This window comes from Excalfactoria chinensis, chromosome 1 (assembly GCF_039878825.1).
Source record: "Excalfactoria chinensis isolate bCotChi1 chromosome 1, bCotChi1.hap2, whole genome shotgun sequence".
Taxonomy (NCBI): domain Eukaryota; kingdom Metazoa; phylum Chordata; class Aves; order Galliformes; family Phasianidae; genus Excalfactoria; species Excalfactoria chinensis.
The window spans coordinates 71,168,098-71,180,562 of NC_092825.1; the positions used below are offsets into that span (position 1 = coordinate 71,168,098).

A 12,465-nucleotide genomic window follows, 5' to 3' on the forward strand; every position below is an offset into this window, starting at 1 on the left:
AGTTTATGGTATGGATATTTTCTACTCATGTGTCACACACACTAACCCTTAGACTTGGCAATACAATTTTATAAGATTAATACTAGTATCAAAGATGGAATGGGCTTCTTTTCCTGATTTTTATTAAATTGAAATGAATTCTAAAATGTGTTTCCTAATATAGTCTGTTGTATTTTATCAATTTCACTTAAAGCAGAACTTTGTGTAGATTTATGATAACATTTTTTCCATCTGCTTCTAATAATCTGTGGATGTTGTTATATTAAATGCTATAATATATGACAATTATGTAATTCCCAGACAGGTAATGAACCCCGTGTGTATTTCTCAGTGTCAAACATATTGCTAGCATTGAAAAGTTAAAAGTTACTGCTGAGTTAGAAGCTTAAAAAAAAAAAAAAAAAAAAAAAAGTCAGTGTTTATTATCATTGCATGTTATTACCATGTTGCTGTGCAATATGTTTCTTGAAAGGATTTTTTTTTTTTTTTCCTACAGCAGAAATCACACTGAAGCAGAGAAATTTCTTTACCGTAGTCTTAGGAAAAGATTATGGTAGTGTTAGGAAGTGAAAATGTTTCACTGACAGTTCTAATTCTCGTAGGATGTGACATAAACAGTCACATGAAAATAGTGCATTTTCTCCAAGGAAATGTTGAAGAGGGTTATATAAGTGTTAATTACTGCTGCTCTACTGGCATATATATTCCAGACAGGCTCTGTTCATCATTCTTTGGGCTTACGCTACAGACAAGTGAAACAAAAGATCCAGATAAGTTAAAATGGAGAAAAAAAAAAAAAAAAAAAAAAAAGAGAGAGAGAGAGAGAGAGGAATAAAGCACAGATTTCCCCCCTTTCCTTTAAATCCTTTAAATCTGATCAAGACCTTTCAGGAAATTAAACACTGAGACTATGAGATTCAGATAGAAAATATACAATTTTATGCATAGAAATACTACAGCTGATTCAGTGTATAGGCAGCAGAAACATACGTGAATAATTATTTCTGGAAAGACCCTTTTACATTTTAATACTTAACACTTCATACCTGAGTTAATTGGCGGGATAAAAAGAAGGCAGCACAAAATACAAGTAGTATGGTGAATACTTTTCTAGGTATTGGTGCTTTTAGGCCCTCTTTTCCCTCCTCTCTCATTACCCAATCTTCCTACATTGACTACTAGTCATTTACCTTACTTCTCTCTAAAAAATTTACTAATCTTAGAAGTAAGCTATGCATCTGACTTTCAGAGTCCATCAACGTATCACCATCCTGGTTTTATCAGTATTTTATATCGTGTCATCATGCAGGAAGCTGCTTAGTGCTGGAATATGGTGCAGGAAGCTGCATTTTCTGTGTCTCAGCTACTGGCAGTGTCAGCTATTCTTACATGAGATCTGTCTCTCCAAGAGGAAGATACACTGAGAAGAGACATACTACAGTTCCCAGGAGTTTCCAGTACACCCTGCATGATCTCTGATGGAGGTGAACTAACCTCTTTTCACATCTGGGCAGTAGAGTCGCAGTATGGTTGAAACACCTTTATCTCCATTTGTTTGATTTATTAGCTGTAACTCTTTTTTTTATATCATTATCTTACATTCTTTTACCACTTGTAGTAAATTCATATCTCTCCCTATTTTAGTTGGGTCATTTTTTTATTTTCTTCTCACCAAAAAGGGGGTGGGAGAGTTAAAGGTGCAAGGGGGGCCTCCTCCTCCCTTCTCCCCTCCTGTCATGCATAAAACCACTACACTTACTCAAAGACAATTCCTTCACAAACAAAAGGTTCAAAATTGTAGACATAAGTACACAAGCTTTTGCACAGTTTGCTATCAAATTTTGTCTAAATAGTAAATGAAATTGTATAGGTTTCATGAAGACATCTTGTGGCTGAATATTAACACTGTTTAACAAAAACAATAAAGATCATGGTTTCAGATTTTTACCTAACTGATATTGGAGAGATAAATTTACCTGTATGAACTCGTTCTTAATTTCCAGAGTTCAAATGATCATTACTTGTGGCAATTACACCCAGAAACTACACTGAGTATTTATCCAAGTAAATGGCATTTTCTTAACTCTCCTTCACATAACAACTGCCAACATGTAATATCAAAGATTCAAAAGCACTTATGAAATTGTTTAAAAGTTATCATGGGTACATGTAACTTAACTTCTATTATAGCAAATACGTCAGGCATCCAGATATTCTCATTATCTTTATCCTTCCCTTTTCCATTTCCCCATGACTGTCCCTCCTTACCTACATTCTTCTTGATTGAATGTCGAGGAAAAAATGCAAACAGTAAAGAATGGTATGCCTCTTAGTGGATTCAATTAATTAAATGTTTTTAATTCATTCCTACTAGTAAGCATATGTACTAAATGTAGTCTGAATAGATCATGTATCCATTTCTCTTGTGCAGACAGTGGGTGATGCATTTTCAAAAGTCATTTGACAACTAGAACCATTTTCTTTACAAATTAACTGGAAGCAGATTTTTAGAAATTGTATGTAATTTAGGTAAATGTACAGTAAAATGAATAACACAATTATGTTATAGTTTCATAGTTATTCATCTATACCATCATTTGGTTATGGAAGGAGAATAATTAGGTAAATGATTGAACTAATTTTGCATTTCAATAGATTGAAAAACATTCTCTGTGCATGTGGAGCAAAACTTGAAGCAGTTCATGTCATATACATAAAATTCACTGAAACACAATGAAATATGGTAGAAAGTCTTACAAGCAAATGTAATGTGCAAAAGGACAGAAAAGTAAGCAGTGTAATAAATGCACTGAAAATAAATATTAATAATAATAATTAATAAATAATAATAAATAAATGCATTGAAAAGGCATTTGTTTGACTAAATGTTGGCTGCTATTCTATGATAACATTTCAGACATTAATTAACATAGAAAATTAAAACTAACATTACACTAATTTTGTAATGTACTGTACCTTTCTTTCATTCATGCCATCATTTTGGTATTCATATTCACCCTAGAAAAAGAAAATGTTTCAATAGCCAAAGTAAAAGCTGTAAATTCAATAATAGATTGTTCAGCTGTTATTACAGTGTAGATTCTAATTTTAAGTCACAGTCTGAAACACATTTCTACGAAGGTTTTAATGCTAGAATTGTGCACTAAAAATAATAGAATATATTTTCATTGTCACAGGAAATAATCTTTAAGGTACGTAGGTCAGTCCATAAGCCTTCTATTTATTTCTACAGAAACTACAAAAGATACAAAGAGCACAATAACATTGTTCAATAGAGCAAATTCTGAGCTGCAGAACATTGTTTTTAAATATAGTCACCACAACTAGCTATGCATTTTTGCCAGCAATGAACAAGAGCCTGAATTCCACACTTATCTGCACGGCCATCTGTAAAATGGTTTGTCTTTCACGTTGTTATCGTCAGTGTGGAAATGCACCTCCCACCTCCTCACTGTGCTGACATCCGCATCTCCATTAAATGTTCAGCAAGTGTCAATAAATGACAGTGGGTGCAGTTTTTTCCATATGGAGGAATTCAGTTCCACATGCTTTCTTCATATATGTACCATTCCAGACATCATTTTGTCAGATTGCCCCTCTTCTGCCTTCTGCCACAAGGCAACAAAATTTAATGGAATGTTGGAAGAAGTGTTCAGTCTCTACTGCCATACAACTAACATCTGTCTCTGATGTAGTGGGCCAATATAATAAAACAGGAGGTATTCATTTTGGAACATCTTTCATGCTATTGAGTGATACCATGAGAGAACTAGATTTTTAATAGGATATACATACATCGTGAAGTGGGTATGCTGCATCATAAACGTTGTTTGCTATTAATGTGCTAATACCTAAAAAAAAAAAAATAAAAAAAAAAGGAGAAAAGATTATTGATTTCATTTGATGTTTGATGACATCACATAAAAGACTGACACATTTACATTTTACTGAAAATGATCAAAATCATGTAAATTAGTATCTACTAACATAGAGGTATCCAGCTATGGTAAACATTTTCATAGAAAAACTCATTTTTCTATGGTGCTTTTTCTTGAATGAACTAGTATGATATAAAGTCAGTTTTGATTACTTTATCATTCTAATATAAAAGTAGCATGTGAATAAGAAGGGAAGTATCTGGGAAGTCCTTTCTGAAGCTTGATAATGATCAGAATCATAGATCCCTACTAATACACAAACACACAAAAAATATTTACAAAAGTTTCCGGTTTCCTTCTCTCCACTGACTAATATTACATTGCGTTTATTTTTCATGGAACTGAATATTTTCATGGACGATCCTGAGTGGAAGAAGCAAAGCAAAAAGTAGGATTGCTACCCTGGTGTCATGGGGTTTTTTTTGTCATGTCTTTAGGACAGACAACTTTGATCTCTTCCACAATCTACTAGGAACTATCCCATGGGCTAGGGTGTTAGAAGGTAAAGGAGCCTGTGAGAGCTGATCTGTGTTTAAACAGCTCTTCATCCAAGCTCAGGATGAGTGCATCCCCTGTGAGCAAGAAGTCAGGAAAGGGTGGCAGGAGACCTGTGTGGATGAGCAAGGAGCTCATACACAAACTCAAAGGGAAGAAGAATGTCCATGAAATGTGGAAAAAGGGTCTGAACATTTGGGAAAAATATAGAAATGTTGTCAGGGCCTGCAGGGATGTGACAAGGAAGGCTAAAGCTCACCTGGTATTGAATATGGCAAAAGTGATAAAGGATAATAAAAAAGGCTACTAAATGAGAAGGGTGTTCTGGTAATGGGGGATACTGAGAAGGCAGAGATACTGAATGCCTTCTTTGCTTCTGCCTTAAGTGAAAAAGCTCTCCCTTGGGAATCCCAGACCCTGGAGGTTACTGAGAGAGTCTGGGGAATGGAAGACTTCCCTATAGTCAGAGAAGAGGTGATCTGTGAGCACCTGGGCAACACCAGTGTTCATAAATCCACAGGTCCTGATGGGGTGCATCCATGGGTGCTGAGGGAGCTGGCAGAGGTGATTGCTGAACCACTCTCTATCATCTTTGAGAGGTCTTGGAGAATAGGGGGGTGCCTGAAGACTGAGGATAGCCAGTGTCACTCCAGTCTTCAAAAAGGGCAAGAAGGAAGATCCAGGTAATAACAGGACAGTCAGCCTCACCTCTGTCCCTGGAAAGGTGATGGAACATCTTGTGCTGGATGCCATCTCCAGACAATTGGAAGAAAGGGACGTTATCAGGAGTAGTCAGCATAGGTTCACCAAGGGGAGGTCATGCTTGACCAACCTGGTAGTCTTCTGCTGGCTGGGTGGATGAGGGTAAAGCAGTGGATGTAGTCAACCTTGATTTCAGCAAGGCATTTGATAGTGTCTCCCATGACTTTCTTATAAAAAAACTGAGGAAGTGTGTAATAGATGAGTGGACAGTGAGGTGGGTTGAGAACTGGTTGACTGGCAGGGAACAGGGGGTCATCACTGGCAGAGTAGAGTCTGTTACTAGCGGTGTTCCCCAGGGGTTGATGCTGGGTCCAGTCTTGTTCAACATCTTCATCAATGACTTTGATGAGGGGATAGTGGCCACCCTCAGCAAGTTTGCTGATGGTACAAAGTTGGGAGGATTGGCTGACATGCCTGAAAGCTGTGCTGTCATTCAGTGAGACCTGGACAGTCTGGAGAGCTAGGCGGTAAGAAACTGGATTAGGTTTAAAAAAATCAAGTGTAGAGTCTTGCACCTAGGGAGGAATAAGTGCATGCACCAGTAGAGGCTGGGGGATGAGCTGCTAGAGAGGAGCTCTGCAGAGAGGATCCTGGGTGTCCTGGTGGATGACAGGTTGGCCATGAGCCAGCAGTGTGCCCTCTTGGCCAAAAAGGTCAATGGCATTCTGGGGTGCATTAAAAAGATTGTGACCAGCAGGTCGAGGAAGGTGATCCCCCCCTCTATTCTGCCCTGGTAAGGCCTCATCTGGAGTACTGTATCCAGTTCTGGGCTCCCCAGTACAAAAAAGTCAGGGATCACTTGGTGATCACAAAGATGATGAAGGACCTGGAGCATCTCTCCTATGAAGAAAGGCTAAGTGAACTGGGTCTGTTTAGTTTTGAGAAAAAAAGGCTGAGAGGGGACTTGATCCAGGTCTATAAATGTCTAAGGTGTGGGGGGCAAAGTGGCGAGGCCGGATTCTTATCAGCAGTGTGTGGAGACAGGACAAGGGGAAAGGGGCAGAAACTGGAGCATAGGAAGTTCCGCACGAATGTGTGCAAGAACTTCTTTACAGTGAGGGTGACAGAGCACTGGAACAGGCTGCCCAGGGGGGTTGTGGAGTCTCCTTCTCTGGAGATATTCAAAACCCGCCTGGATGCCTACCTGTGTGACCTGGTGTAGGGAACCTGCTTTGGCAGGGCGGTTGGACTAGATGATCTCTGGAGGTCCCTTCCAACTCCTACAATTCTGTGATTCTGTGATTCTATGATCCTACTTCCTATGCAAAATAAGTAACAAAATCAGAGAACAGAATAAAGCCTTGCCTTAGGTCCCAGCAAGGGGAAGAAAGTAAGCAGGCTTCCAACCTGACAGAGAGAAAACATGCAGGAAGAGAGAGTTTGGACCCCTTTCCCTGTTCAGGGCAGAAAGAGAAGCCTTCCCCTTGCCCTTTAAGTCTCCCTAACCAACAGGCATGAAGCTGCAGAGATGGAAAGAGAAGAAAGTATTGACAGTGATTTAGAACCACAAAAAGGGCAACCATGTTGAGAAGATCCAAACAAGAACCCAAGTCACAACTAGTGCCACTAAAAAAAGGTGAAAGGTCTGTGCTGAGTCACTGAGGCACCCATGTACTGCCCAGATATTTTCTCTAGAAAGGTTTGCTGCCTGACAGGGGTCTACATTCAGAACATCAGTAAGAGGATATCAGGTATCATAAAGACAGACTGAGGACTACACTTGGTCTTTCAAGCTGGTTCACATGAGGCTGCAACTAGGAAATTAAAAAAAAATCAGAATGGACTTTACATTCCTTGGGGATACGCTGAAGGGATCAGGAGTGCAGGTAGTGCTCTCCACAACCCTCCCAAGCTGGAGGCTGGCATTAGGGCAGAAGGAAGAGAACAGACCAGCTGAATGAATGGCTGAATGGGTGGTGTCATATCCATGGCTTTGACTTCTGTGAAGGGCACAACTTCAATAAACAGGGAATGTTGACATGGGAGGGTCAAGAATATTCTAGGAAGCAAGCTGGCTGGGTTTATCACCATGGCTTCAAACTAGATTTCATGAGGGAAGGGTTTGTACTGATGAGTAATAGAAGAGTCAGGGAACACTGTCACTTTAGGAAGCAGTAAGGGAAAACCTTAGATTTGACTAGAGGTTTTTGGGAGGGTCTCTTAACAAGAAAGTAATGTGGCCGAAAGCCCAGCTGAAGTGCCTCTATACCAATGTACACAGTATGGGAATAAGGCAGGAAGAATTGAAAACCATGGTGCAATTGGAAAACTACCATGTTATTGCTGTCATGGAAACACTGTGAGATAACTCACATAACTGGAGCATTATGACTGAGAGCTATGAACTTCTTAGAATGTATAAGCATGGTAGGAGGTGTTGCACTCTATGTTAAGAAATTGACAGACTGTGAAGAACTGCCTCTGAGAAAGTCATGAACAGGTTGAGAGCTTGTGGGTTAAAATTAGGGGCCAGACCAGTAACAGTCATCTAGTTGTTGGGGGTGTCTGATCAATGGGGAACCTGTTGACAAGGCATTCTTCCTTCAGTTACAAAAGATGGTGCATTCATAAGCTCTATCCTGATGGAAAATTTCATCCACCCAGACATCTGCTGGGAAAACAACACAGAGAGCTGCAAGCAATCCATGAGACTCCTGGGTTCACTGTAACTTGCTGGTTTGGGCATTAGACAAATCCACCAGAGATGAAACACTGTTGGATCTGATGATCACTAACATGGGCTGTTAAAGATGTTAAGACTGGAGGCAGCCTGGGCTGCAGTGACCATGCCCTGGTGGTCACTGATCTTGAGGAATGCAGGCCTGGCTTAGAGTGGAGTCAGGACCCCAAGCTTCGGGAGAGCAAGCTTCAGACTGTTTCAGGAATTGTTGGATGAAATACCCTGGGAAACTGTTCTTAGGGAAAAACATACAGAACAGATATGGCAGCACTTCAAGGAGACTTTCTGAGAGTACCTTTCTGAGAACCCAGAAAGAAATCCCATCATCCAGAATAAGAAATCAGGCAAACAAGACAACAAGGGCCTGCTGGTCAGTCTGAGGGGAAAAAAAAGTATAAGCAATGGAATCAGGGATGGGTGGCCTGGGAAGAATATGGGGATGCTGTCTGGGTATGTATGGGTGGGATCAGGAAAGCCAAGGTGCAGATGAAATTGAAGAGGGATATAAAAAAAAAAAACAAAAACAAAGGGATTCTTTAGATCCATTGTGCAGAACAGATGGGCAAAAGAGAGTGTACCCCCTCTGATAACTGAAAAGAAAGAACTGGCTTCCTCAGGCATGGAGAAAGATGAGACACTTTACTTAACAAGTTATTTGTCTCAGCCTTCACTGTTATTCAGGTTTCCCATGCCTCTCATGTCCCTGGAAACCAAGGGAACAAAATCTTTCTCAGTATAAGAGTATAGCAAGTCTGAGACCACATCATGGGCTGAATGTGTACAAGTTTATGGGGCCAGAAGATATTCATCCCAGGGTTCTGGAAAAAAATGGCCAATGTTGTTGCCAAGTAACTCTCCATCATATTTGAAAAATTGAAACCCAGGGAATTACAGGCCTGTGAGCTTCACCTCTGGTCTGTGGAAGTTCAGGCAGTGAATCCTCCTGGAAGAGATGTTAAGACACAAAACAAAGAACGTGATCCAAGACAGCCAGAACAGCTTCACTGAGGAAAGATTATGCCTCACAAATCTGGTGGTCTTCTATGATGGACTGATGGCATTGGTGGACAAAAGAAGGTCAACAGATGTCATCTACCTGGAACTGTGTCAGGCCTTTGATCTGGTCTTGCACCACATTCTTATCACCAAATTAGAGAGAGATTAATTTGAAGGCTGGACTACTAGCTAGAAAAATAATTCATAGAATCATAGAATCCCTAGAGTTGGAAGGGACTAGATGGACCTTTAAAGGTCATCTAGTCCAATCCCCCTGCAATGAACAGGAACGTTTACATCTAGATAGGTAGGAGGTCATAGTCAAAAGGGTTGTTGTCAACAGTTTTCTGTCCAGGTAGAGGCCAGTGATGAGTGATACCCCCCAGCGTCTGTCTTTCACATCTTTATTAATGATGTTGACAGTGATATCAAGTGTACTCTCAACAGGTTTGCTGATGACACATGGCTGAGTGGTGCAGCTGAAAATATGAGAAAGGAATGCCATCCAGAGGGACCTGGACAGGCTCAAAAAGTGGACACTACATGCACTCGAGATGGGACGATCCCAGATATGAGTGCAGACTGGGAGGAAAACACACTGAATGCAGCTCTGCAGTGAAGGACTTAGGGGTTCTGGTGAACAAAAAGCAGGACATGAGCTAACAGTGTGCCCTTGCAGCCCAGAAGGCCAACAGTATCCCCAACTGCATCAAAAGGGGATAAGCCAGCAGGTTGAGAGAAGTGTTTGTCCCCTCCTACCCTGTCCCCGTAAGTCCCCATCTGGAGTAATGAGTCCAGGCCTGGGGCTTCCAGTACCAGAAGGATTTGGAGCTCTCAGAATGGGTCCAGAGGGCCACTAAGATGGTCAGAGGGCTGGAGCACCTCTCCTATTAAGAAAGGTTGAAGGAATTGTGGTTGTTTAGCTTCGGGGAAAGGCTTTGGGGATATCTCAGTTTGTGCTCCCAGCACTTGAAGAAAGCTTATAAGCAGAAGGACTGACTTTTTACACTGTCTGATAGTGATTGGACAAGGAGGACTGTCTTTAAAGTAAAAGAGGGAAAATTTACATAAGATATAAGGAAGAATTTATTTACTTAGAATGCGGTGAGGCACTGGAACAAGTTGCCCAGAGAAACTGTGGATGAGTCATCCCTCAAGCTGCCAAAGACCAGGTTGGAAGAGGCCCTGGGCATCCTGGTCAGCAACACTGCCCATGGCAGTGGCATTGGAAATTGGTGATCTGTAAGATCCCCTCCAATCTAAGCCATTCTATGGATCTATGGTTCTGTGAATGCTTGAAGAAATCTTTTGAGCTACTCAAGATGAGTATTCCTAACACTAGTGAAAACAGAGAATCTTAGTGATGCATGAAGCAAAGAACTTTTGGGGGACAATCTCAAAGGACCAGAACAATTACTGAATATAGTTCAAATGTGATGTACAATCATGTTCAGGCTATAGTCTAGAAAGGGTAAAACATTTCCTTGTTGTTAAATGGAACCTCGAGTTGACCTAAGCTTGAAGTTGATCATGCATAAAGAAGCATAAAAAACTCTTTAATAATATTTTGATCTCTAAAGGCAGCATTTATTACATCATAAACTAGAAAACTAGAACAAGCTATTAAATACAGAACTTTGAATAAGAGGCTAAAATGAAAGCACTTATTAAGTGTTCTTATACCACTTTCTTATCCCATAGCAAAGTGTCACCTTTGAGAAGTGGCTTTTATTTCAACAAACTTTGTGTCCCTGCTGCAGTCAAGGCTTCTTGTCTAATCTGCCTTGAACATACTTGTCCCCAAAATTCTGTATTCTGAAAGCACCCACTCAACTGAAAATGGCAAAGGTTTTTGGTGTGTTCTTTTTCCCCCTCTCATATGATTAAAAACAAAACAAAACATACAAACAAACAAACAAGAAAGCCACATAAAATTTCTGTTTCAGGTTGTAGAAATAAATCTATTTTCCACTCCAGCAGCTGTAACAAAAAAATCTGTTACAGCAGCTTCACCATACAGTTATACCAAGACTATGCAGGAAAACACTATACCCAGCACAGCTATTCTTTGCAAGTGTATAGGTCACTCAGAATGTAATGCCTCCTGTTTATTTCCATGGAAACTACAACAAAATACACAATAACACTATTTGATAGAGCAAATCCCCAGCTACAGAATGCTATTTGTCACCACCATTAGCTATGTCTTTCTGCTAGGATAAACAAGAGCCTTTATACTTCCCTCATAAAACTGCACCAGTGAAGGTGAACCTCTGCTCCACAGCTGATGTGAAAGTGTTGTTAGGGTAATCTTACATGCACAGCCAGTCTTCTATTAGTCTCAACAGATGGAAGTCAGAAGGCGTAAACACAGAATGCACAGTGCACGGAGTAGGACAGAGCAGCCAAGACAGGCAATATGCTCCAGAGTCTTCAAACTAATATAGGTCCTAACTGTTACTGTGTTGCAAGTAAAAGGCTGTCTTCTTCACCAGCTTGAATCTGGAAGTTTGAGCCTTCAGCTTAGTCAGTATCACAATGTAGAGGTCATAAATGATGCTTTGTCCTGGTTCCAGGAAATCCAAAAGGATCACCCCTTTCCTATCCCAAAAACAACCCCCCCTGTTACCATCTGTCACACAGCAACAAAAATGAATGAAATATTGTTGGGAAGCTTGATCCTCTACCTCTTTACCACCAACATTCACCTCTGACATTGTGGGCCAATATTAAAAAGAGGCATTACTTTAGGTACAGTCCTCATATGTATAAATAAGCGGGTATAGTATGGTGATACGTGTGTTCTTTAGGTTCCCACTGAACTCAGCTCTGCAGGTGCACATCAAGAAAGACTGATTTCAGTGCAGTCTGTCAGACCTGTAAAAGCATGCAAGTATTTTCATTGTCTGACTTAGGAGAGACGGAATGCTTAAGATCTAGGGGAAATGTACATCTTGTAGAATCCAGAGAAATTTGCCCTTGTAAACTAGTCTGAAGGGCTCCACAATCAGGGCTGGTAAGAGTTGCCAGGAAATGTGGAATGACCTAACAAAAATGTGTCCAATATAAAAAAATTAATAAATAACCAAATCACTTCTCACTAAACCTATGGTGACAACTTAATAACAATAAATGTTTTAAGCCCTACCCTATGAGGAAGGAGGGTTTAAGGGAATTTGGAGGACATTCTAGAACCTGCCACGGGAAGGCAATTTCCCTACATAGTCCAACTGGCTACTACTGGGTCTCCTGTTGAAAGAAGATCTAGGTCTAGCTGCACTAATGACATAAAGGGATGGGACATAGTGTGTAAGATTGTAGAGAACTAAAAAATTCACCCCACCAGTTCATGCAGTGGTACCCAGCATTGCCACTCACCTGAACACACTGAATAAGGAGTTGTTAGAAAACTACCAGTGTGTACTTGATTTAGTCAATGCATTCTTTACTATTCTGACTGTCAAAGAATCACAAGATGAATTTGCACTTACATGGGAGGGCAGGCAGTGGATCATTCTGAGGATCATTATCTGAGGATAAGGGGAAGGCTGAGGTCCTCAATGCCTTCAATGG

General features: G+C 40.4%; 1 protein-coding gene across 1 annotated transcript in view; it reads right to left on the reverse strand.

The window, feature by feature from the left end:
- Positions 1-12,465, reverse strand: part of ANO2 (anoctamin 2) — a 179,234-nt gene that overhangs the window by 133,601 nt on the left and 33,168 nt on the right. The window contains exons 8-9 of the mRNA XM_072335289.1: positions 3,817-3,872; positions 2,977-3,018 (exon numbers count right to left, since the gene is read on the reverse strand). Coding sequence (XP_072191390.1) covers positions 2,977-3,018; positions 3,817-3,872 — 98 coding nt within the window. The remainder of the gene's footprint in view (positions 1-2,976; positions 3,019-3,816; positions 3,873-12,465) is intronic.